The sequence below is a fragment of the Physella acuta genome, unplaced genomic scaffold (genome assembly GCF_028476545.2).
Source record: "Physella acuta isolate Inbredline_101_S28 unplaced genomic scaffold, ASM2847654v3 ptg000208l, whole genome shotgun sequence".
NCBI classification, from domain to species: domain Eukaryota; kingdom Metazoa; phylum Mollusca; class Gastropoda; family Physidae; genus Physella; species Physella acuta.
The window spans coordinates 1,086,683-1,113,714 of NW_026731727.1; the positions used below are offsets into that span (position 1 = coordinate 1,086,683).

The 27,032-nt window shown below is 40.7% G+C and overlaps 1 protein-coding gene across 2 annotated transcripts; it reads right to left on the minus strand.

Annotated features, from left to right (window-relative positions):
* Window positions 1–24,121, minus strand: LOC131937349 (CD9 antigen). 2 transcript variants are annotated; one of them, XM_059294693.1, is made up of 8 exons: window positions 23,854–24,121; window positions 8,484–8,684; window positions 7,482–7,556; window positions 6,348–6,443; window positions 3,131–3,217; window positions 1,945–2,028; window positions 1,780–1,832; window positions 1–1,526 (listed from the first exon to the last, which is right to left on the minus strand). In XM_059294693.1, the coding sequence occupies exons 1-8, from the start codon at window positions 23,917–23,919 to the stop codon at window positions 1,520–1,522; spliced, it is 669 nt and encodes a 222-aa protein (XP_059150676.1). In that variant the 5' UTR covers window positions 23,920–24,121; the 3' UTR covers window positions 1–1,519. The 2 variants fall into 2 exon arrangements, with proteins under 2 accessions (XP_059150676.1, XP_059150675.1); XM_059294692.1 differs by lacking the exon at window positions 3,131–3,217 and adding an exon at window positions 3,264–3,353.
* Between the last annotated feature and the right edge of the window lie 2,911 nt (window positions 24,122–27,032).

A 27,032-nucleotide genomic window follows, 5' to 3' on the forward strand; every position in this document is an offset into this window, starting at 1 on the left:
GTTTGTCTAGATCATGGTGCTAGTCTGGTTTGTCTAGATCATGGTGCTAGTCTGGTTTGTCTAGATCATGGTGCTAGTCTGGTTTGTCTAGATCATGGTGCTAGTCTGGTTTGTCTAGATCATGGTGCTAGTCAGGTTTGTCTAGATCATGGTGCTAGTCTGGTTTGTCTAGATCATGGTGCTAGTCTGGTTTGTCTAGATCATGGTGCTAGTCTGGTTTGTCTAGATCATGGTGCTAGTCTGGTTTGTCTAGATCATGGTGCTAGTCAGGTTTGTCTAGATCATGGTGCTAGTCTGGTTTGTCTAGATCATGGTGCTAGTCTGGTTAGATCATGGTGCTAGTCTGGTTAGATCATGGTGCTAGTGAGGTTTGTCTAGATCATGGTGCTAGTGAGGTTTGTCTAGATCATGGTGCTAGTCAGGTTTGTCTAGATCATGGTGCTAGTCAGGTTTGTCTAGATCATGGTGCTAGTCAGGTTTGTTTAGATCATGGTGCTAGTCAGGTTTGTCTAGATCATGGTGCTAGTCTGGTTTGTCTAGATCATGGTGCTAGTCAGGTTTGTCTAGATCATGGTGCTAGTCTGGTTTGTCTAGATCATGGTGCTAGTCAGGTTTGTCTAGATCATGGTGCTAGTCTGGTTTGTCTAGATCAGGGGTCTCCAAACTTTTCAGCCCGAGGGCCGCATTAACTATCAAATATAAGTTCGGGGGCCAGAGTTTCTTCCAGGTATAGCATTGGGGTGGCATTTTTCCAAAGCCACCTACAACAAACATTTTTTTTCCGTGGACAAAAATATCTCCGAGGGCCGGATGAGAGGACCTCGCGGGCCGCATACGGCCCACGGGCCGTAGTTTGGAGACCCCTGGTCTAGATCATGGTGCTAGTCAGGTTTGTCTAGATCATGGTGCTAGTCAGGTTAGATCATGGTGTTTGTGAGTGAAGGCTAGACCTGGTGCCCCAGTGAAGATGAGTTACGATCAAATAAATGTGGTAGATTGTGTAAGTTGCCCAAGAAAAAGATTCTCACGTAAAAAAATCTTCCAGTAAAGTATATAGAAAAATATTTCTTGATTTTATAGACCTTCAAAAACTGGAAATAAAAAGGCACATCAGTTGACCCAATAAAAAAACATGAGGAAATAAATGATGTTACTTTAATTAGTGTGTGTAATTAAGTGTGAACAGCTTTCCCTAATTAGCGAGGGACATGATAAGACTACAAAAAAATTCAGTCAAAATAAATCAATGTAGGACATAGAAAAATTTGTTCAGCAATAAAAAAGTACAGGTCAAGTTTACAACTCATACCTTTACATACAGGTCAACTTTACAAAGTTCATATAAGTCTAATTGACAGCTGACAGAAAGAATCAAACAACTTTACAAAGTTCATATAAGTCTAATTGACAGCTGACAGAAAGAATCAAACTTCTAATGAATGAGGAGAGTAAACAATGGACTGAATTTTGATTTCCTCCCCCTAAAGACTGTTTCCCATCCTCCATCTCCTGGTGGCATTTAAGCTCTGGAATAAAAAACAGGTCAGACATTCATTCAACTTTAAGGTCAGACATTCATTCAACTTTAAGGTCAGACATTCATTCAACTTTAAGGTCAGACATTCATTCAACTTGCTTGTGTCAGATTGCTCCCCCCTCCCCCCAACCTTGGTACCTCCCTCACCTCCAACCTTGGTACCCCCCCCCCCCCTCCAACCTTGGTACCCCCCCCCCCCCCCCCCCCCCCCTCCCCTATAGAGGACAGCAGCAACTACTTACACAGTGTCCCTGATGGCACAACACAACACCATGGAGAAGATCATTCCCAGGATCTGAGAGAAAGAAACAAACTGACTTTGTTAACATCTAGAGCTCAGGGCTAACCCAGTTTTATAGTGTTAACATGAGGCTGGCTGTTGCCATGACAACAGCTCTAGATCTTACCATGACAACAGCTATACCAATAGCTATTCCAGCAATAATTATCAGCCGAGATTCGAGCCAACTGTACAATGCATCATTGCAAGGCTGAGAATAAAAAACAAGTTAATAAAAAGTCTAGTGACAATTTAAGCGCAATTTCCTTAATTAATTTTTTAAAAAATGTGAAAAAATGATTAGGCCTAGCAAAACAAAACTTTGTAATTGTAACTCCCTATCACTCTCATATAAATTATAAATAAATTAATAGGGTACAAAAATAACGTTTGAATTAATAAGTAAAAAAAAAAGACAACTATATTAACCTATATCAACGGAAATAGTTTTATTTTAACGAGTAGGCCTACAAGATGCTCAGTTTAAAATATCATCCTAGGCCTACACAATGCTCAGTTTAAATAATTAAAAAAAAAATGGTTGTGACCGAACGAAAGGATATTTTTGAAAACTTTCTTCAGCAATATTGTTCTAAATTATGGCAGGAATCGATTGGTAAATGTTTCAAGTCGCTAAGTGGTCTGGATGCCGAGATATGGAGCAAAAACTGCATTTGTTCGAGGTTTTTTGGCTTTTCCGGGAAATCCAGGAAGGAATTCCAGGAATTTTTTTGGCCTATGTTCATCCTCGGAACTTGCTTAACATATTTGCTTTTGGAACTAGTCCTAGATATTGCTTCGTTGAGGAGGAGATACAACTTAAAGGCTGCGGACACACATTCATCCAGAAATGACGAGTTAATAATCACAATCCCAGTATGGAAATTGCGCTAAAAATGGTCAGCTCAAGGTCATTAAATAAAGGTTGCAAGGCTGAGAATAAAAAAAATAGTCAGCTCAAGGTCATTAGATATAGGTTGCAAGTATTCCTATGGATGCTTACTTTGTTGTAGGCCTACCAAAAATGACTTTGTTGTAGGCCTACCAAAAATGACTTTGTTGTAGGCCTACCAAAAATGACTTTGTTGTAGGCCTACCAAAAATGACTTTGTTGTAGGCCTACCAAAAATGACTTTGTTGTAGGCCTACCAAAAATGACTTTGTTGTAGGCCTACCAAAAATGACTTTGTTGTAGGCCAACCAAAAATGACTTTGTTGTAGGCCTACCAAAAATGACTTTGTTGTAGGCCTACCAAAAATGACTTTGTTGTAGGCCTACCAAAAGACTTACCTTGCTCTGCCAAGAGGCTTACCTTAGTGAATGTCTCTAGGGCGCAGTTTGGCAGTTCCGACGGAACACCATAATCTGCTATGCCTTTGTCCCAACCACAACAATGAAACTGAAAGAGTTAGTATCCATTAGTGCATGTGAGTGAGAAGACATACCTTGTCGTAGTTGTCTGGTAAACAGCTTTGGGGGACCCCAGACACAACGTTGTAGTCAATGTTACCAGCTGTGTGGCCACAGCAGTTCAGCTGAAAGTATACAGGGTGACTAGCAGGCCAAACCAAGCAATATATCAGTGGGCCACAGGTCTAGATGCGTGGGCCACAGGTCAAGACGTGTGGGCCACAACTGTAGATGTGTGGGCCACAACTGTAGATGTGTGGGCCACAGGTCTAGATGCGTGGGCCACAGGTCTAGATATGTGGGCCACAACTGTAGATGTGTGGGCCACAACTGTAGATGTGTGGGCCACAGGTCTAGATGTGTGGGCCACAACTGTAGATGTGTGGGCCACAGGTCTAGATGCGTGGGCCACAGGTCTAGATATGTGGGCCACAACTGTAGATGTGTGGGCCACAACTGTAGATGTGTGGGCCACAGGTCTAGATGCGTGGGCCACAGGTCTAGATATGTGGGCCACAACTGTAGATGTGTGGGCCACAACTGTAGATGTGTGGGCCACAGGTCTAGATGTGTGGGCCACAGGTCTAGATATGTGGGCCACAGGTCTAGATGTGTGGGCCACAACTGTAGATGTGTGGGCCACAGGTCTAGATGTGTGGGCCACAACTGTAGATGTGTGGGCCACAGGTCTAGATGTGTGGGCCACAGGTCTAGATATGTGGGCCACAACTGTAGATGTGTGGGCCACAACTGTAGATGTGTGGGCCACAGGTCTAGATGTGTGGGCCACAGGTCTTGATGTGTGGGCCACAACTGTAGATGTGTGGGCCACAACTGTAGATGTGTGGGCCACAGGTCTAGATGTGTGGGCCACAGGTCTAGATGTGTGGGCCACAACTGTAGATGTGTGGGCCACAACTGTAGATGTGTGGGCCACAACTGTAGATGTGTGGGCCACAGGTCTAGATGTGTGGGCCACAGGTCTTGATGTGTAAGCCACAGGTCTAGATGTGTGGGCCACAACTGTAGATGTGTGGGCCACAGGTCTAGATGTGTGGGCCACAGGTCTAGATGTGTGGGCCACAACTGTAGATGTGTGGGCCACAGGTCTAGATGTGTGGGCCACAACTGTAGATGTGTGGGCCACAGGTCTAGATGTGTGGGCCACAGGTCTAGATGCGTGGGCCACAGGTCTAGATATGTGGGCCACAACTGTAGATGTGTGGGCCACAACTGTAGATGTGTGGGCCACAGGTCTAGATGTGTGGGCCACAGGTCTAGATGTGTGGGCCACAGGTCTAGATGTGTGGGCCACAGGTCTTGATGTGTGGGCCACAGGTCTAGATGTGTGGGCCACAACTGTAGATGTGTGGGCCACAACTGTAGATGTGTGGGCCACAACTGTAGACGTGTGGGCCACAACTGTAGATGTGTGGGCCACAACTGTAGATGTGTGGGCCACAACTGTAGACGTGTGGGCCACAGGTCTTGACATGTGGCCACAGGTCTTGACATGTGGGCCACAGGTCTAGATGTGTGGGCCACAACTGTAGATGTGTGGGCCACAACTGTAGATGTGTGGGCCACAACTGTAGACGTGTGGGCCACAGGTCTAGATGTGTGGGCCATAATTCTACATTTGTGGTCCTCATATCTAGATGTGCAGGCCATTTAAACTAATGCTATATAATATCCAACTGGATGCTGACATGCTGCTAGTGCTACTAATAACATTGATTACATGTGTTTGGGTTTAGCTAAGAAAACATTGGCAGAAAAATAAATGTTCTAGGAAGGGTGTCAAATGATTGTCAGAGAAGTAGCATAGTAATGGTGGGGTTGCTGAGTAATTAACAGATATTTTGACTGCTTTTACCCCTCTTGCAATATTTAGGAAAATTTAATACTTTGAAAAATCAGAATATTACAGAAGCAATATTTTTCTTTAAACTGACCATTGCTTAAGATTTTAAATAAAAATTGCTGCAGTAACTTTTTTTTATTTAATAAAAATATTCACATTTGGTTTGAAAAATACTAGCTGGCAAATGCAAATATGAGAAGTTGGTGACCTACTTAAAAAACTCTCAATGAAGATTTAGCCAACTTTTGTAGGTGTACAGGCACCAGAGAATCCTGCCTGTTTGTGTGTGTGTATGCAAGTTAACACGATAACACAAGTACAATTTCAGTTAATTTGATGAAATTTCATATACAAGTATTACATCAAATGTATAGTTTTCTTTCAACTTTTGAGTGACTGATTCAGTGGAAGTGGCAGTTACTCTACTTCCCAAAACACAGGGCCACACTTTAGACAGGTCAAAGATTCTCTTGACTTACAAGAAATTTGGAGTGATTTCATGTCGAAACTTGTCAAAACCTTGATTTAGATTTGAGAAAGATTGCAATACATACTTTACATTCTGTATTCTAGGAAGTAGAGGTGTAAAGCAGTGAAAACATTAAAAATATCTGTTAATTATTTAGTACTGTTTTATTACAATACTTCCTCTATACTTTGCATTTGAGAAAGTAAAGACATTTCTATAGCCCAGCGGAAGTGCCATCCCTCTCCCTGTACTGTTATATAAGAAGACACCAGAAAGTAGAGGGGAGATTACTCCCGCTTTATTTTAAAAGTTCTTTTTTAGTGGTGCTGCCAAAATTTTGTATGATATGTACATAATTGTTAAGTTATTTGAAGTGCAGAATATGTAAATAAAATATCAAAGCAAATCATTCTAATATAAAATAAATGAAAGAAAATTCAGTTATGTTGAGCTGGAATTTCTTTAAATCTGACATTTGTTCAAATTATAGGACAACTGGCATAAGTTCACAAACTGTAACAACTGACATTCATGCACAAACTGTAACAACTGACATTCATACACAAACTGTAACAACTGACATTCATGCACAAACTGTAACAACTGACATTCATACACAAACTGTAACAACTGACATTCATGCACAAACTGTAACAACTGACATTCATGCACAAACTGTAACAACTGACATTCATGCACAAACTGTAACAACTGACATTCATGCACAAACTGTTACAACTGACATTCATACACAAACTGACATAATTTCACAAACTGACAACTTACTGATGTTTGGATGGTGTCCATAAAAGCCTTCTGGTTAGAATCTTCATAATATTTTTCAACCCCCTCTTTCAGCATATCAGCTGTTATGTCCTTGAACTGGATCAAAAATTTTTTTTTATGTTCTATGATGTGTGTCTACATGTGATGTGTGTCTACATGTGATGTGTGTCTATGTGTGATGTGTGTCTACAGGTGATGTGTGTCTATGTGTGATGTGTGTCTACATGTGATGTGTGTCTACATGTGATGTGTGTCTACATGTGATGTGTGTCTACATGTGATGTGTGTGTCTACATGTGATGAGTGTGTCTACATGTGATGTGTGTGTCTACATGTGATGTGTGTCTACATGTGATGTGTGTCTACATGTGATGTGTGTGTCTACATGTGATGTGTGTGTCTACATGTGATGTGTGTCTACATGTGATGTGTGTCTACATGTGATGTGTGTCTACATGTGATGTGTGTCTACATGTGATGTGTGTCTACATGTAATGTGTGTCTACATGTGATGTGTGTCTACATGTGATGTGTGTCTACATGTGATGTGTGTCTACATGTGATGTGTGTGTCTACAGGTGATGTGTATCTACATGTGATGTGTGTCTACATGTGATGTGTGTCTAGTGTGATGTGTGTCTACATGTGATGTGTGTCTACATGTGATGTGTGTCTACATGTGATGTGTGTCTAGTGTGATGTGTGTCTACATGTGATGTGTGTCTACATGTGATGTGTGTCTAGTGTGATGTGTGTCTACATGTAATGTGTGTCTACATGTAATGTGTGTCTACATGTGATGTGTGTCTACATGTGATGTGTGTCTACATGTGATGTGTGTCTAGTGTGATGTGTGTCTACATGTGATGTGTGTCTACATGTGATGTGTGTCTACATGTGATGTGTGTCTAGTGTGATGTGTGTCTACATGTAATGTGTGTCTACATGTGATGTGTGTCTACATGTGATGTGTGTCTACATGTGATGTGTGTCTACATGTGATGTGTGTCTACATGTGATGTGTGTCTACATATGATGTGTGTCTACATGTGATGTGTGTCTACATGTGATGTGTGTCTACATGTGATGTGTGTCTACATGTGATGCGTGTCTACATGTGATGTGTGTACTCACATTTTGCCTGGCCACAGCTGCCCAAATGCCAAAACCCAGCAAAGTGGCGAAGATGATGAAAAGGAAGAGGAAAAACTGTAAAATAAAACAAAAAGGCTGGTAATACATTGGTGGAATGGTTGAACCATTTGTTTGAAGTTAACAATTGATGTACATGAGACTAGAAGTTAACAATTGATGTACATGAGACTAGAAGTTAACAATTGATGTACATGAGACTAGAAGTTAACAACTGATGTACATGAGACTAGAAGTTAACAACTGATGTACATGAGACTAGAAGTTAACAATTGATGTACATGAGACTAGAAGTTAACAATTGATGTACATGAGACTAGAAGTTAACTGATGTACATGAGACTAGAAGTTAACTGATGTACATGAGACTAGAAGTTAACAATTGATGTACATGAGACTAGAAGTTAACAATTGATGTACATGAGACTAGAAGTTAACAATTGATGTACATGAGACTAGAAGTTAACAATTGATGTACATGAGACTAGAAGTTAACAATTGATGTACATGAGACTAGAAGTTAACAATTGATGTACATGAGACTAGAAGTTAACAATTGATGTACATGAGACTAGAAGTTAACAACTGATGTACATGAGACTAGAAGTTAACAATTGATGTACATGAGACTAGAAGTTAACAACTGATGTACATGAGACTAGAAGTTAACAATTGATGTACATGAGACTAGAAGTTAACAATTGATGTACATGAGACTAGAAGTTAACAATTGATGTACATGAGACTAGAAGTTAACAACTGATGTACATGAGACTAGAAGTTAACAATTGATGTACATGAGACTAGAAGTTAACAATTGATGTACATGAGACTAGAAGTTAACAATTGATGTACATGAGACTAGAAGTTAACAACTGATGTACATGAGACTAGAAGTTAACAATTGATGTACATGAGACTAGAAGTTAACAATTGATGTACATGAGACTAGATGTACATGAAGTTAACAATGTTCCAACTTACAGTGGCCAGCAAACATTGGTTTTCCCTTATGGCACCACAACAGCCCAGGAAACCAATGACCATGATGAGAAAGCCAATGGCTATGAGGACGTAGGCAGCCGTGTGGATGATCTCCAGCTTGGGTGAGTCCTTCAGGAACTCTGCAGCGTTCTGGTCCACCCTCAGCCATATCCCCACCCCCAGTATTGCACATCCCAGCAGCTGAAAGTGGGACAGTATTTAAAACACACACAAAATCTTTACAACACAGTCATCTGTACAACACACAGCATAAATAACATTGCACAAGATTTTAAATATCTTTATTGGAACTTTCATCCTTAGTAAAGACCAGCATCCATATAACAGCTTTTAAAGATGCGTGAGACTTTTATCTGCCTTTAACTAGTGTACCTAGTCATCTCCTACACAGTCATCTACCTTTATCTAGTATATCTAGCCTATTCTGCCTATAATATTTCATAGGACTAGTTGTGTTGGGACATACAGATCAGTGGAGTGACCACTGGACTAGTTGGGACATACAGGTCAGTTGAGTGACCACTGGACTAGTTGGGACATACAGGTCAGTTGAGTGACCACTGGACTAGTTGGGACATACAGATCAGTGGAGTGACCACTGGACTAGTTGGGACATACAGATCAGTGGAGTGACCACTGGACTAGTTGGGACATACAGATCAGTGGAGTGACCACTGGACTAGTTGGGACATACAGATCAGTGGAGTGACCACTGGACTAGTTGGGACATACAGATCAGTGGAGTGACCACTGGACTAGTTGGGACATACAGGTCAGTTGAGTGACCACTGGACTAGTTGGGACATACAGATCAGTGGAGTGACCACTGGACTAGTTGTGTTGGGACATACAGATCAGTGGAGTGACCACTGGACTAGTTGGGACATACAGATCAGTGGAGTGACCACTGGACTAGTTGGGACATACAGATCAGTGGAGTGACCACTGGACTAGTTGGGACATACAAAACTGTATTATCTTCTTAAAAATCTATTATAACCTCCCCAACCACAAGAGCAACCTTTCCCCTAACATAATCAATACATCCTTGTACTCAATTGCCATTTATAAATAGTTTCATGAATGGAAAGCCAGGAAAAAAATCAATGTCTATGCTAGAGCCATCTTTAGAGAATATTGATTGACTGCAGTGAACTTGTGCAGAAACTTGCTTGACCTGTACCACCACTACATTCATGTTGCTAGAGTTCTAGAACTTGATCTGTACCACCACTACATGTTGCATGAGTTCTAGAACTTGACCTGTACCACCACTACATTCATGTTGCTAGAGTTCTAGAACTTGATCTGTACCACCACTACATGTTGCTAGAGTTCTAGAACTTGATCTGTACCACCACTACATGTTGCTAGAGTTCTAGAACTTGATCTGTACCACCACTACATCCATGTTGCTAGAGTTCTAGAACTTGATCTGTACCACCACTACATGTTGCTAGAGTTCTAGAACTTGATCTGTACCACCACTACATGTTGCTAGAGTTCTAGAACTTGATCTGTACCACCACTACATGTTGCTAGAGTTCTAGAACTTGATCTGTACCACCACTACATCCATGTTGCTAGAGTTCTAGAACTTGATCTGTACCACCACTACATCCATGTTGCTAGAGTTCTAGAACTTGATCTGTACCACCACTACATGTTGCTAGAGTTCTAGAACTTGATCTGTACCACCACTACATGTTACATGAGTTCTAGAACTTGATCTGTACCACCACTACATGTTGCATGAGTTCTAGAACTTGATCTGTACCACCACTACATGTTGCTAGAGTTCTAGAACTTGATCTGTACCACCACTACATGTTGCTAGAGTTCTAGAACTTGATCTGTACCACCACTACATGTTGCATGAGTTCTAGAACTTGATCTGTACCACCACTACATGTTGCTAGAGTTCTAGAACTTGATCTGTACCACCACTACATGTTGCTAGAGTTCTAGAACTTGATCTGTACCACCACTACATGTTGCTAGAGTTCTAGAACTTGATCTGTACCACCACTACATCCATGTTGCTAGAGTTCTAGAACTTGATCTGTACCACCACTACATGTTGCTAGAGTTCTAGAACTTGATCTGTACCACCACTACATGTTACATGAGTTCTAGAACTTGATCTGTACCACCACTACATGTTGCTAGAGTTCTAGAACTTGATCTGTACCACCACTACATGTTGCATGAGTTCTAGAACTTGATCTGTACCACCACTACATGTTGCTAGAGTTCTAGAACTTGATCTGTACCACCACTACATGTTGCTAGAGTTCTAGAACTTGATCTGTACCACCACTACATGTTGCATGAGTTCTAGAACTTGATCTGTACCACCACTACATGTTGCATGAGTTCTAGAACTTGATCTGTACCACCACTACATCCATGTTGCATGAGTTCTAGAACTTGATCTGTACCACCACTACATGTTGCTAGAGTTCTAGAACTTGATCTGTACCACCACTACATGTTACATGAGTTCTAGAACTTGATCTGTACCACCACTACATGTTGCTAGAGTTCTAGAACTTGATCTGTACCACCACTACATGTTGCATGAGTTCTAGAACTTGATCTGTACCACCACTACATCCATGTTGCTAGAGTTCTAGAACTTGATCTGTACCACCACTACATGTTGCATGAGTTCTAGAACTTGATCTGTACCACCACTACATGTTGCTAGAGTTCTAGAACTTGATCTGTACCACCGCTACATGTTGCATGAGTTCTAGAACTTGATCTGTACCACCACTACATGTTGCTAGAGTTCTAGAACTTGATCTGTACCACCACTACATGTTGCTAGAGTTCTAGAACTTGATCTGTACCACCACTACATCCATGTTGCTAGAGTTCTAGAACTTGATCTGTACCACCACTACATGTTGCATGAGTTCTAGAACTTGATCTGTACCACCACTACATCCATGTTGCTAGAGTTCTAGAACTTGATCTGTACCACCACTACATGTTGCATGAGTTCTAGAACTTGATCTGTACCACCACTACATCCATGTTGCTAGAGTTCTAGAACTTGATCTGTACCACCACTACATGTTGCTAGAGTTCTAGAACTTGATCTGTACCACCACTACATGTTGCTAGAGTTCTAGAACTTGATCTGTACCACCACTACATGTTGCTAGAGTTCTAGAACTTGATCTGTACCACCACTACATCCATGTTGCTAGAGTTCTAGAACTTGATCTGTACCACCACTACATGTTGCTAGAGTTCTAGAACTTGATCTGTACCACCACTACATCCATGTTGCTAGAGTTCTAGAACTTGATCTGTACCACCACTACATGCTGCTAGAGTTCTAGAACTTGATCTATACCACCACTACATGTTGCTAGAGTTCTAGAACTTGATCTGTACCACCACTACATGTTGCTAGAGTTCTAGAACTTGATCTGTACCACCACTACATCCATGTTGAATAAGTTATAGAACTTGATCCACTATCCATGTCGCCATACCCAACTTTTAGTTTTTTATGCATGTGCTGTTTTAGTCTGTTGTGGTATGTTCTGAGTCTGATGATTATGTGCTGTTTTAGTCTGTTGTGGTATGTTCTGAGTCTGATGATTATGTGCTGTTTTAGTCTGTTGTGGTATGTTCTGAGTCTGATGATTATGTGCTGTTTTAGTCTGTTGTGGTATGTTCTGAGTCTGATGATTATGTGCTGTTTTAGTCTGTTGTGGTATGTTCTGAGTCTGATGATTATGTGCTGTTTTAGTCTGTTGTGATATGTTCTGAGTCTGAGGATTATGTGCTGTTTTAGTCTGTTGTGGTATGTTCTGAGTCTGATGATTATGTGTTGTTTGCGTGTTAATTAGATTGAACACATTTGTGTGTTTTCTATTTGTTTCCTCCAGGTAAGTCGAGTATCAAAAGTGACTCCTAAGTATTTGGGGTGGTCATTTTTTTCTAGCACTTGGTTTTCTATGGTGAAGATTGAATAGGTTGTTTTCTTGGCATTAATAGATAAGCCCCAGTTTTTGGCCCATTTGCTGAGCTTGTCAAGTGTTTCCTGAAGCCGAAATTTTGAAGTACCAATATATTCTTCTGTGCTGATTAGTGAAAGGTCGTCTGCAAACATGCTTCTTTTTACTCTCCTTGGGATGTTTTCATTTAAGTCATTTATATTGATGAGAAAGAGAGTAGAGACAAAGACTCCTCCCTGAGAAACTCCATTTTTTTAGTTACAGTATGGCTTCTTATTCCGTGCATGGAGACTGGTGCTTTTTGGTTGGTTAGGTATCCAGGGTGATATTGAAACTACTCAATTAAACAAAACAAAAATACAAATGGACGAGTGTTGGGCATCAAAAGTGGGAATAGAGGGGCAAATGTATATTGGGAGGTGGGAATAGAGGGGCAAATGTATAATGGGAGGTGGGAATAGAGGGGCAAATGTATAATGGGAGGTGGGAATAGAGGGGCAAATGTATATTGGGAGGTGGGAATAGAGGGGCAAATGTATATTTGGAGGTGGGAATAGAGGGGCAAATGTATATTGGGAGGTGGGAATAGAGGGGCAAATGTATATTGGGAGGTGGGAATAGAGGGGCAAATGTATATTGGGAGGTGGGAATACGGGGGAAAATGTATATTGGGAGGTGGGAATACGGGGGAAAATGTATATTGGGAGGTGGGAATAGAGGGGTATATTGGGAGGTGGGAATAGAGGGGCAAGTATACAGCAGCAGATGTGGGGATGCAGTGGCAAGTAAAACATTTGAAATATTTGGCCTGCATGCTCTTGTTATACTGGTTAGTCTCATGGAAAGCTGGTCTAGCCACATTATCCTACTTATAAGGCAGTCATACTAGTTTTATTCAAAACATATAAACAAACTAGGAAACTGAGGGAGGGGGTGGACATAGGATCAAAAGGAGATTAACCTGATCAACAGGGGATTAACTAGTAGTGGCAAAAAAGGAAGAACTGAAAAAAATTAGAGTTAGGGCTAGGTTTAGGATTAGGATAAGAGTTAAGGTTTAAAAATCAATATTTGATTGTTTAAAAAACAAAAATGGATTTGGCCTGTACAGTATCTGAGAGGTGTAGCAAGTTGAGGTGCGTGGGTGGGTCGGACAGCATCGGATTGTGTGACACCATTTAGGTGGTGACAAAGGGGGGAGAAGGCGACATTTTATAATTTACTACAAAAATATTATTTTTGCAATTGAATTAATAACTGTTGGAGTTAGGCTACACTAAAATCTTCACACAAGGGTTTTCATAATAAGAGACATAATCTGTTAATCTGTATAAAAATTATATCGCTGTAATTTGGCTGGTTCTGATAGTTAAAGCTGTTGCTACTCCACCATGTTATAGCTGGTTATATGTTGTGCTACTCCACCATGTTATAGCTAGTTCATGTTGTGCTACTCCACCATGTTATAGCTAGTTCATGTTATGCTACTCCACCATGTTATAGCTGGTTCATGTTGTGCTACTCCACCATGTTATAGCTGGTTCACGTTGTGCTACTCCACCATGTTATAGCTGGTTCATGTTGTGCTACTCCACCATGTTATAGCTGGTTCATGGTGTGCTACTCCACCATGTTATAGCTGGTTCATGTTGTGCTACTCCACCATGTTATAGCTGGTTCATGTTGTTGTGCTACTCCACCATGTTATAGCTGGTTCATGTTGTGCTACTCCACCATGTTATAGCTGGTTCATGTTGTGCTACTCCACCATGTTATAGCTGGTTCATGTTGTGCTACTCCACCATGTTGTAGCTGGTTCATGTTGTTGTGCTACTCCACCATGTTATAGCTGGTTCATGTTGTGCTACTCCACCATGTTATAGCTAGTTCATGTTGTGCTCACCATGTTGTAGCTAGTTCATGTTGTTGTGCTGCTCCACCATGTTATAGCTGGTTCATGTTGTTGTGCTACTCCACCATGTTATAGCTGGTTCATGTTGTTGTGCTACTCCACCATGTTATAGCTGGTTCATGTTGTGCTGCTCCACCATGTTGTAGCTGGTTCATGGTGTGCTACTCCACCATGTTATAGCTGGTTCATGTTGTGCTACTCCACCATGTTATAGCTGGTTCATGTTGTTGTGCTACTCCACCATGTTATAGCTGGTTCAGGTTGTTGTGCTACTCCACCATGTTATAGCTGGTTCATGTTGTTGTGCTACTCCACCATGTTATAGCTGGTTCATGTTGTGCTACTCCACCATGTTATAGCTGGTTATATGTTGTGCTACTCCACCATGTTGTAGCTAGTTCATGTTGTGCTCACCATGTTATAGCTGGTTCATGTTGTTCTACTCCACCATGTTGTAGCTAGTTCATGTTGTGCTCACCATGTTGTAGCTAGTTCATGTTGTGCTACTCCACCCTGTTGTAGCTAGTTCATGTTGTGCTCACTATGTTATAGCTGGTTCATGTTGTGCTACTCCACCATGTTATAGCTGGTTCATGTTGTTCTACTCCACCATGTTATAGCTGGTTCATGTTGTGCTACTCCACCATGTTATAGCTGGTTCATGTTGTTGTGCTACTCCACCATGTTATAGCTGGTTCATGTTGTTCTACTCCACCATGTTATAGCTGGTTCATGTTGTTCTACTCCACCATGTTGTAGCTAGTTCATGTTGTGCTCACCATGTTGTAGCTAGTTCATGTTGTGCTACTCCACCATGTTGTAGCTGGTTCATGTTGTTGTGCTACTCCACCATGTTATAGCTGGTTCATGTTGTGCTACTCCACCATGTTATAGCTGGTTCACGTTGTGCTACTCCACCATGTTGTAGCTGGTTCATGTTGTTGTGCTACTCCACCATGTTATAGCTGGTTCATGTTGTTGTGCTACTCCACCATGTTATAGCTGGTTCATGTTGTGCTACTCCACCATGTTATAGCTGGTTCATGTTGTGCTACTCCACCATGTTATAGCTGGTTCATGTTGTGCTACTCCACCATGTTGTAGCTAGTTCATGTTGTGCTACTCCACCATGTTATAGCTGGTTCATGTTGTGCTACTCCACCATGTTGTAGCTAGTTAATGTTGTGCTACTCCACCATGTTATAGCTGGTTCATGTTGTGCTACTCCACCATGTTATAGCTGGTTGATGTTGTGCTACTCCACCATGTTATAGCTGGTTCATGTTGTGCTACTCCACCATGTTATAGCTGGTTCATGTTGTGCTACTCCACCATGTTATAGCTGGTTCATGTTGTGCTACTCCACCATGTTATAGCTGGTTCATGTTGTGCTACTCCACCATGTTATAGCTGGTTCATGTTGTGCTACTCCACCATGTTATAGCTAGTTCATGTTGTGCTACTCCACCATGTTATAGCTAGTTCATGTTGTGCTGCTCCACCATGTTATAGCTGGTTCATGTTGTGCTGCTCCACCATGTTATAGCTGGTTCATGTTGTTGTGCTACTCCACCATGTTATAGCTAGTTCATGTTGTGCTACTCCACCATGTTATAGCTAGTTCATGTTGTGCTGCTCCACCATGTTATAGCTGGTTCATGTTGTTGTGCTACTCCACCATGTTATAGCTGGTTCATGTTGTGCTACTCCACCATGTTATAGCTGGTTCATGTTGTGCTACTCCACCATGTTGTAGCTAGTTAATGTTGTGCTACTCCACCATGTTATAGCTGGTTCATGTTGTGCTACTCCACCATGTTATAGCTGGTTGATGTTGTGCTACTCCACCATGTTATAGCTGGTTCATGTTGTGCTACTCCACCATGTTATAGCTGGTTCATGTTGTGCTCACCATGTTATAGCTGGTTCATGTTGTTCTACTCCACCATGTTGTAGCTAGTTCATGTTGTGCTCACCATGTTGTAGCTAGTTCATGTTGTGCTACTCCACCATGTTGTAGCTGGTTCATGTTGTTGTGCTACTCCACCATGTTATAGCTGGTTCATGTTGTGCTACTCCACCATGTTGTAGCTGGTTCATGTTGTTGTGCTACTCCACTATGTTATAGCTAGTTCATGTTGTGCTACTCCACCATGTTATAGCTGGTTCATGTTGTGCTACTCCACCATGTTGTAGCTAGTTCATGTTGTGCTACTCCACCATGTTATAGCTGGTTCATGTTGTGCTACTCTACCATGTTGTAGCTAGTTAATGTTGTGCTACTCCACCATGTTATAGCTGGTTCATGTTGTGCTACTCCACCATGTTATAGCTGGTTGATGTTGTGCTACTCCACCATGTTATAGCTGGTTCATGTTGTGCTACTCCACCATGTTATAGCTGGTTCATGTTGTGCTACTCCACCATGTTATAGCTGGTTCATGTTGTGCTACTCCACCATGTTATAGCTGGTTCATGTTGTTGTGCTACTCCACCATGTTGTAGCTGGTTCATGTTGTTGTGCTACTCCACCATGTTGTAGCTAGTTCATGTTGTGCTACTCCACCATGTTATAGCTGGTTCATGTTGTGCTACTCCACCATGTTATAGCTGGTTCATGTTGTGCTACTCCACCAAGTTATAGCTAGTTCATGTTGTGCTACTCCACCATGTTATAGCTAGTTCATGTTGTGCTGCTCCACCATGTTATAGCTGGTTCATGTTGTTGTGCTACTCCACCATGTTATAGCTGGTTCATGTTGTGCTACTCCACCATGTTATAGCTAGTTCATGTTGTGCTACTCCACCATGTTATAGCTGGTTCATGGTGTGCTACTCCACCATGTTATAGCTAGTTCACGTTGTGCTACTCCACCATGTTATAGCTGGTTCATGTTGTTGTGCTACTCCACCATGTTATAGCTGGTTCATGTTGTTGTGCTACTCCACCATGTTGTAGCTAGTTCATGTTGTGCTACTCCACCATGTTATAGCTGGTTCATGTTGTGCTACTCCACCATGTTATAGCTGGTTCATGTTGTGCTACTCCACCATGTTGTAGCTAGTTCATGTTGTGCTGCTCCACCATGTTATAGCTGGTTCATGTTGTGCTGCTCCACCATGTTATAGCTGGTTCATGTTGTTGTGCTACTCCACCATGTTGTAGCTAGTTCATGTTGTGCTGCTCCACCATGTTATAGCTGGTTCATGTTGTGCTGCTCCACCATGTTATAGCTGGTTCATGTTGTGCTACTCCACCATGTTATAGCTGGTTCATGTTGTTGTGCTACTTCACCATGTTATAGCTGGGTTCTATGTGTCACACAGCTAGGCAGTGAGAGGGTCTCAAGTACATTATATACTGTCTAGCCATTCAATAGTTCACCCCAAAGCACGACAACATCAGAGTATACAAATGATTTGATATGATGCCATTCCACAAAAAGGAAGGGAGTGACACCAAATACAACTCCACCGAAGTGGATTAGGGTGAAACACATTGGAAATTTACAAATTTGCATATCATTTGATCAGGCAAACTATTATACAACAGCCTACGAGTGTGTAAGCGTATGTATTTATATTTGTGTGTATCTAAGTCTGTGACACAAATAGAACAATAGCTGCACATTTGTTATTGTATGAGTAATTTAGCCTCATGTCAATGTTCTTACTTTTTCTTTTACTGATTTGTTATCCATGATTTGTAATATGCTTAACTTCAGAGATTTGTTATCCATGATTTGTAATATGCTTAACTTCAGAGATTTGTTATCCATGATTTGTAATATGCTTAACTTCAGATATTTGTGTCATTGTCACAAATATTTTTCAATATGTAATATGTTAAAAGAAAACATATTGTTTTTTAATTACTTTTAAAAGTTCATTTTACAAAATAACACATAAGCAATATAAAGTGAGCAACATAAGAATAGAACTGGTTGGCTTGCCATGTTGACAAAAATGTTGAAGCTTTTTGTTGCCATAAGAAGAGTTGCCAAACTTTTTGAAACAATTCACGCCTCAAGTCAGTTTTATCTTTAAATTTTGTATATATAATGCTATAGAATATGTTAAATTATAATTATTTGTTTACAAATTTACTACATCTATAAAAGGTAAAACGCTTCTAGCAGATTCAAACATTGTAAAAAAAAAAAAGTATTTGTGGCTATGGTACTCATTTTCCTATATTCAACAACTAGGTTAGCATCTTTGCACTGGGCAATGCTAGCAGATAGGCCGTACACAACCAAGGTGCGGTCTATACCTGTAAATAAAACAATTCTAGCAGATAGGCCGTACACAACCAAGGTGCGGTCTATACCTGTAAATAAAACAATGCTAGCAGATAGGCCGTACACAACCAAGGTGCGTACACAACCAAGGTGCGGTCTATACCTGTAAATAAAACTAACAACAAGACGAGCCAGGCAAAAGGAATGTCACACAATTCATTTTCAACCCGCCTCAAATTATTGAATAAGTGACAGGTGTATGTCACGCTGTTACACGCGTGTTCTACTAGAGTCGCGGGCTGGGGTGGGCGGTGTGTCGTGTGTTCTACTAGAGTCGCGGGCGGTGTGTCGTGTGTTCTACTAGAGTCGCGGGCTGGGCGGTGTGTCGTGTGTTCTACTAGAGTCGCGGGCTGGGGTGGACGGTGTGTCGTGTGTTCTACTAGAGTCGCGGGCTGGGGTGGACGGTGTGTTGTGTGTTCTACTAGAGTCGCGGGCTGGGGTGGGCGGTGTGTCGTGTGTTCTACTAGAGTCGCGGGCTGGGGTGGGCGGTGTGTCGTGTGTTCTACTAGTCGCTGGGTGGGTGACGGACGGTGTGTCGTGTGTTCAACTAGTCGCGGGCTGAGGGTGGACGGTGTGTCGTGTGTTCAACTAGTCGCGGGCTGAGGGTGGACGGTGTGTCGTGTGTTCAACTAGTCGCTGGGTGGGTGATGGACGGTGTGTCGTGTGTTCTACTAGAGTCGCGGGCTGGGGTGGGCGGTGTGTCGTGTGTTCAACTAGTCGCTGGGTGGGTGATGGACGGTGTGTCGTGTGTTCTACTAGAGTCGCGGAGTGGGCGGTGTGTCGTGTGTTCTACTAGTCGCTGGGTGGGTGATGGACGGTGTGTCGTGTGTTCTACTAGAGTCGCGGAGTGGGCGGTGTGTCGTGTGTTCTACTAGAGTCGCGGGTTGGGCTGGGCGGTGTGTCGTGTGTTCAACTAGTCGCTGGGTGGGTGATGGACGGTGTGTCGTGTGTTCTACTAGAGTCGCGGGTTGGGGTGGGCGGTGTGTCGTGTGTTCTACTAGTCGCTGGGTGGGTAATGGACGGTGTGTCGTGTGTTCTACTAGAGTCGCGGAGTGGGCGGTGTGTCGTGTGTTCTACTAGAGTCGCGGGTTGGGGTGGGCGGTGTGTCGCGTGTTCAACTAGTCGCTGGGTGGGTAATGGACGGTGTGTCGTGTGTTCTACTAGTCGCGGGCTGAGGGTGGGCGGTGTGTCGTGTGTTCTACTAGTCGCGGGCTGAGGGTGGGCGGTGTGTCGTGTGTTCTACTAGTCGCGGGCTGAGGGTGGGCGGTGTGTCGTGTGTTCTACTAGTCGCGGGCTGAGGGTGGGCGGTGTGTCGCGAGACCGTTCTGTCCCTGGTCGTGGGTGTGAGGAATAAAGGAGAAAAGTCACGGGGAAAATAAAGTCACGGGGATAAAAAACAAAAAAGTCACTGACAACTCCACACACACCAACACAAATTTACATACACGCCTACATAACACTCCAACACAAATGTACATACACTCCTACACAACTCCACATACTCGCCTACATATATGTATATTGCAGGCGACAGACGAGACCTAGCCTATATGACGACACCTCGCCTGTAAGACGACATGCCGACCAACGAGTACGTACTAACCTGTAAAGCAGAGGAGTGTAACCAGGCCAGTACACACCGTGTACACAACTTTAACGGGGGGGGGGGGGGGGGGGCCAGCACACACCGTGTACACAACTTTAACAAAACTCACCAATTTTCATGGGGGAAAAACACGAATATTTGCCGGAAATCGAACGTATGAGTATTGCCAAGTGCTAAATCAGTAAATGACATCACCCACTTTGGTTACCAAATGACAACATTCATTTAGACTACCAATTGACATTCAGAACTAAATGACAAAACGAGGAGGTGCCAGTGAACCCATGTAAATGTAACTGCTCGCACACTAACATTACTAACAACAATATATTATTATATTTAGAACGACTCCCCCCCCCCCCCCCCCAATTGCATTGGAAATGGTTTGACTTTTACTTTCAAATGTCAGCATGTTACTTCAAGCTTATGAGAAATCCATTTTAAAAAAAACACCCTATGACAAAATCTTGTCTGTGTTACTGGTCTAGTCGACCTCAGCACAGTCATGTGTCTGTACACTACCCTTGACGTGCTCTATGCCTAGATCTATTCTAGATCCGATAGATTCTAGATGTGCTGAAACCAATCAACACGGAGTCAAGGAGTGAACCGCCTGAACACTGAGCAACTTAAATTACTAAATAATTACTTAGGCTAGTGGCGTGCACACATTATGCAAGTCTATTTAATAGTATATATGCCAGTGTATGTCATAATATAGAATAGTTGTATTGTATGTTATTAGGCCTATTGTTTAGAGTTTTTCAGGCATCTCCTTGGGGGGGGGGCTATGTGAGGTGTGTAGGCTTTATTTTTTAAGCCACAGATCTAATATACTTCATTGTAGATCTAGATCTAGTCAATATACAGATCTAGAATGTGACCTCTATATTATCATTATTAAGGCCTAATTATTAACACAAGCTAAAACACATACAAAGCCGCAACAAAGCAGACGCAGCACATGAAATAAAACGACCACAGTCCACACACTAGCACACAATAATTCACAAATGATAGATCTAGAGCTAGATCTATCAGTTCAAAAATAAAACTGCTTAGGCTATTTAAATTTATTTAGAATCTATTATTTATTAGGCCCTACCCATAATCTTAGAATAATCTAGATCTTACTACTCTATACATACTACATAGAATATTAGAATCTAGATCTAAATTCTAGATTTAGGTAGGCTATTATTATTATTTTCAAGTTTGTAGGCCTATTATTTATTAATTTCACAAATATTGAAATAAGTACCCTTCCTTGTAGATCGTCTCCTGGCTGAGATGGCGGGATGACCTCTGACCCTGAAACGTCACTCGTCGTTTTTTTCGTTTTTTTCGTTTTTTTTAGGGGTCCGTTACACGACAAATGAAAAAACTGCTAATATCGCAAAATCTCATCATTATTTTAATGTGAGATGCTAACTAAATGGACGCCATGCCTTAAAATGTTCGAAATATTCACGAGATACGTGGTTTTAATTAATACACGCTATTTTTGTCGAGTACTCTTGGGAAAAACTGAACTGCCGCCTTAAACGGCCCAGTACATGGTCGAAACCCCCTGGTACAAATGCAGAAATATATAATTGAGATATTTATAATGATTAATTACAGATATGTTGATACATTTTTTAAAAATCGAATATGAGGATGAGGTACCCATGCAGAAATTTCTGTCCGCTTTGTTTACTATCGTGACGTCATTGTTACGCTAGTTACCTCACAGAAACAACTAGTTTTTGTTTTTTGCGGAATGAACCTTTAAGTCTAGTATTTTAATTATAATTCAACTGTAGCGTGTGCAGAAAAAGTAAAATTGTGGAAATTATTATTGTATTAGTAATTTTATTAAAATATGGCCTATATTGATTTTTTTTTCTTCACTGTTGGCCGACAGTAGCTGCATTGAATTTAATTCGTGACCGGTGGTTAACCTCGTCAACGCTGCGTGGCCTATTCGTTTATATCAGGGGTCTCCATACTTTTCAGCCTGAGGGCCGCATTAACCATCAAATATAAGTTCGGGGGCCAGAGTTTCTTCCAGTCATCTCATTCGGGTGGCATTTTACCTCAGCCACCTACAACAAACATTTTTTTCCGTGGACTAAAAGATCTCCAAGGGCCGGATGAGATGACCTCGCGGGCCGCATGCGGCCCGCGGGCCGTAGTTTGGAGACCCCTGGTTTATATAATCAGTGATGCTCGTTCAGTGGCCTTTTTCAGAGCTAGGCCTAATTTCGGGCGATTTTTAGACTTATTTGATAGGCCGTTAGCCTTTTTCATTGCTGCGTATTTTAAACAATGCTTGTTCAGCGGCCTTTTTTTTTTTTTGGCGCTAAATAATCTGTTTACGGGCATTTTAAGCGTTTATGTGTTTATTATTTTTAAAGCTAGACGTAGATCTAGTTTAAAAAAATGTGCGCGAGCATCATTTTCGTTTGTTAAAATTACAATTGGTTTAAGTTCAGGATGGAGATCTTTTATCGTTTTTTTTTCTTGACAGATTTTATCAAGATAGATCGACTTCAAGTTGATATTGAATATTTAAATTACTTTACCTTACTACATTAAACTACATTTGCTTTATCTTTTAAGAGAGTAGACAAAAAAAATTAAGCTAAGTTTTAAAATTAGTCTTAGTTTTGTATCCATTCGGCTCTACTCTATTATAATTTGCTTGAAGAAGGGGGGGGGGGGGGGAAGAGAGAGAGAGAAGTGAAGACACCGACGATCTCGTGTACGCGTGTTCATTCTATGACGTGTACTACAGGCCTGCTGACCGCACAGTGACCCCTCGACCGTGGTGGGATTTTTCACCGCGGGATAGTAAACATAAGCAAGCAATCATGCGAGTGACGATGTTTGGAGATTTTATTAAAAAAAAATTACACGTCACGTTTTCAATATGAAAAAAATGTAATGTAAAAAAAAAAAGACACTAATACCGTGTATGAACTTCAGCTTCCACACTGTTGACTCAATATAATGTGAATTGAGTTAGGCCTATTTCTTGTATTTATAGACTATCATAACAATCATATTATTTTAAGCATATTTAATAAAATTAGAATTTGAAATAAAAATATTTTTTATGGTAATTTGAGTTATGCAAGTGTTCATTATTTCATAAAAAATGGTATGAATAACATGTAGAGTAGAATTTGTAATGTACATTTTCCTTTACCAATTTCATAAATAACTAGATCTAGTTTTATTATCAATCAGTTGGTTTTTTTTTTTGTTATTTTCCGGTGAGTAAATAACCTAAGTTGACACACCCCTTAAAAAACTTGTGCACACCAGTTCACGACGTCATGCCATGCCGGCAGGGATCGAGAACGTGGGTTTTGTCATTCATTTTCCATTCTAGACAAATTTTAAAATTCTCTCTTTTCTCGTCAACTGAGTAAGCTAGATATTTAAATGTGGTGTCAAATGTTCTCTTAAGGGGTAAGGAACTTAATAGTGTATTTGAAATAACAGAATATTTTATTTAAAAAAATCCATAATTAAACCTACTTCCTTGTTCTGATGTTCAACTTACCCAAAATAAGAAATTAAAAGCGAACATCAAATACTTGATGCATGTGTAGCAACTGCCTAATGCCATTTCTTAAATTTTGATTAATATAATCCGCAAAAATATAGAAAACACACAAGATCTAGACTCTCTACTTAAGATTTAAATCTGAAGGGTTGAATTTGTGAAATGTGTTGGGCTAGGCTATTCTTAAAATCTACACATCCAAAACACAGTAAGCTCCAATCAGAATTCTTCCAAGGCTTGTTTCCGTAACACACTCTCGTCTGGCCTAGAGTGCATCACTCGCGTTCAAGGGTAACCAGTTTTACAATCTGCCCCAATTTAACGCTATACGTAACTAAATTATATATAAGGGTATTGCTATAAAACTAAAGTATTTAATATTTGTAATATATATTTTGAAATAATTTAACATGTTCATCTAAATTTATGTGCAAATAATTTATTTGAAGGTGGCTCTAGTGCAAGATTCATAAACCATTTTTATTAAAAAGAATAATTAAATAACGTACATAATATTTAGGCGTCGTCCATAAATGGAGTAACATTCCTGGTCGGGGAGGGGGGGGGGGGTCAGTCGGACGCAGAGGCGTAGCGATCTATTCCGGCGACGGGGGCGGACTATCATTTTTGCGCCCCCTCCCTCCCAGTTCTATATTTATACTCCTGTCTGAAAAAAGCGCACTCCCCCATCTGTTGGAAAGGTTTGTGGCGCTTCTTACCAGTTACTATACCGTAACATTTTCTATGTTGGGGGCCACTAAATTGATACAGAAAACAGTTGAATCAGTGTAAAGTCTTGTAGTCGTTTATTTTCGTAAGTTTCAATGTATATATTGCAATGCTTCAGCTTTTAAATTAATTTCTTTACCCCTTTTGGCGCCCTCTTAGGGTCGGCGCCCGTGCAGCCGCCCCACCCGCCCTCCCCTAGCTACGCCATTGGTCGGACGTTTTGAGATTGTGTGGCGAATATTATGAGTTACGAAAGTTTAACGTAATATTTTATATTTTAAAAGTTTTTGTTTTGAAATGAGTTATACAATATGTTTTGTTAAATTTAATAAATTAGAGCAATGTACCTACATTTGTCCCGGATTTTCTAACATTTTTAGTGATTAGCGATGATTTTGGGCAACATTTTTCAAGAGATAAACAACTCAATTCATATTATGAGAAAAAAAAATGAAATTGTGGGGTGGAGAGGGTTGGCTGGTGGAGTTTTGTTGGATGACGTAAGCTTGATGTTATCAATGGACTAACCCCTAATAGGATGCAAAACACTTTATATTTTGTTTATGTTTTCTTTATGTTTTTTATGTTATGTTTATGTTATGTTTATGTTATGTTTATGTTATGTTTATGTTATGTTTTGTTTATGTTTTGTTTATGTTTTGTTTATGTTTTGTTTATGTTTTGTTTATGTTTTGTTTATGTTTATGTTTTGTTTATGTTTTGTTTATGTTTTGTTTATGTTTTGTTTATGTTTTGTTTATGTTTTGTTTATGTTTTGTTTATGTTTTGTTTATGTTTTGTTTATGTTTTGTTTATGTTTTGTTTATGTTTTGTTTATGTTTTGTTTATGTTTTGTTTATGTTTTGTTTATGTTTTGTTTATGTTTTGTTTATGTTTTGTTTATGTTTTGTTTATGTTTTGTTTATGTTTTGTTTATGTTTTGTTTATGTTTTGTTTATGTTTTGTTAATGTTTTGTTTATGTTTTGTTTATGTTTTGTTTATGTTTTGTTTATGTTTTGTTTATGTTTTGTTTATGTTTTGTTTATGTTTTGTTTATGTTTTGTTTATGTTTTGTTTATGTTTTGTTTATGTTTTGTTTATGTTTTGTTTATGTTTTTTATGTTATGTTTGTGTGTTGTTTATGTTTTGTTTATGTTTTGTTTATGTTTTGTTTATGACACTTTAAATTCTTTCATAAACCTCACCAAAAAAAAACTGGAGCTAGTGTGAATATTTTTAAATTCGAAACGGGGCGGGGGTCACAAAGTTTATTTTATTCCACGCTGCTACATCATGATGTTTTCGCAACATCTTTGTCAAAGTGTGATGTAATAACGTTCCATTCGCGTTCTGATAACGTGATGAAAGGCGTCCGTTGTCAGTGTATGGCCTTTAGAACACTCTACTTCACATTCTGGACAGCAAGCAGAGACGTGTATAGAAGGTAAGTAAAGGGGCGAGGAAATTCATTAGGACTCTCATCAATTGGGCTCCCATCAACAAGGCTCCAGGCTGTTGTGGACCTCTTGGTCGGAAGCCATTTTGTCACTATTTTTAAAAACACATATTTGATAGCAAAATATTAATAGCAAATTAATAACATTTAGTATGATGTGTCAACTGCCGTTTACCAGTAAAATAGTCTACCACGTACGTTTGGAAGCACCGTTTTGACATGGATGACCCAAGTCCTATAAGAGTGGGGTAACTTACTTCGTCATACTAGTATTAGCAGGGTGTCCGCTACAGATGGATGACCCAAGTCCTATAAGAGTGGGGTAACTTACTTCGTCATACTAGTATTAGCAGGGTGTCCGCTACAGATGGATGACCCAAGTCCTATAAGAGTGGGGTAACTTACTTCGTCATACTAGTATTAGCAGGGTGTCCGCTACAGATGGATGACCCAAGTCCTATAAGAGTGGGGTAACTTACTTCGTCATACTAGTATTAGCAGGGTGTCCGCTACAGAAGGATGACCCAAGTCCTATAAGAGTGGGGTAACTTACTTCGTCATACTAGTATTAGCAGGGTGTCCGCTACAGATGGATGACCCAAGTCCTATAAGAGTGGGGTAACTTACTTCGTCATACTAGTATTAGCAGGGTGTCCGCTACAGAAGGATGACCCAAGTCCTATAAGAGTGGGGTAACTTACTTCGTCATACTAGTATTAGCAGGGTGTCCGCTACAGATGGATGACCCAAGTCCTATAAGAGTGGGGTAACTTACTTCGTCATACTAGTACTAGCAGGGTGTCCGCTACAGAAGGATGACCCAAGTCCTATAAGAGTGGGGTAACTTACTTCGTCATACTAGTACTAGCAGGGTGTCCGCTACAGAAGGATGACCCAAGTCCTATAAGAGTGGGGTAACTTACTTCGTCATACTAGTACTAGCAGGGTGTCCGCTACAGAAGGATGACCCAAGTCCTATAAGAGTGGGGT

Coding starts and splice junctions, on each gene's coding strand:
- LOC131937349 (XM_059294692.1), bottom strand. CDS start 23,919: ATGGCATTAGGCAGTTGCTACACATGCATCAAGTATTTGATGTTCGCT. Junction 7,557..8,483: donor ACCAATGTTTGCTGGCCACT/GTAAGTTGGAAC, acceptor TTTATTTTACAG/TTTTTCCTCTTCCTTTTCAT. Junction 1,833..1,944: donor TTGGTATAGCTGTTGTCATG/GTAAGATCTAGA, acceptor TCTTTCTCTCAG/ATCCTGGGAATGATCTTCTC.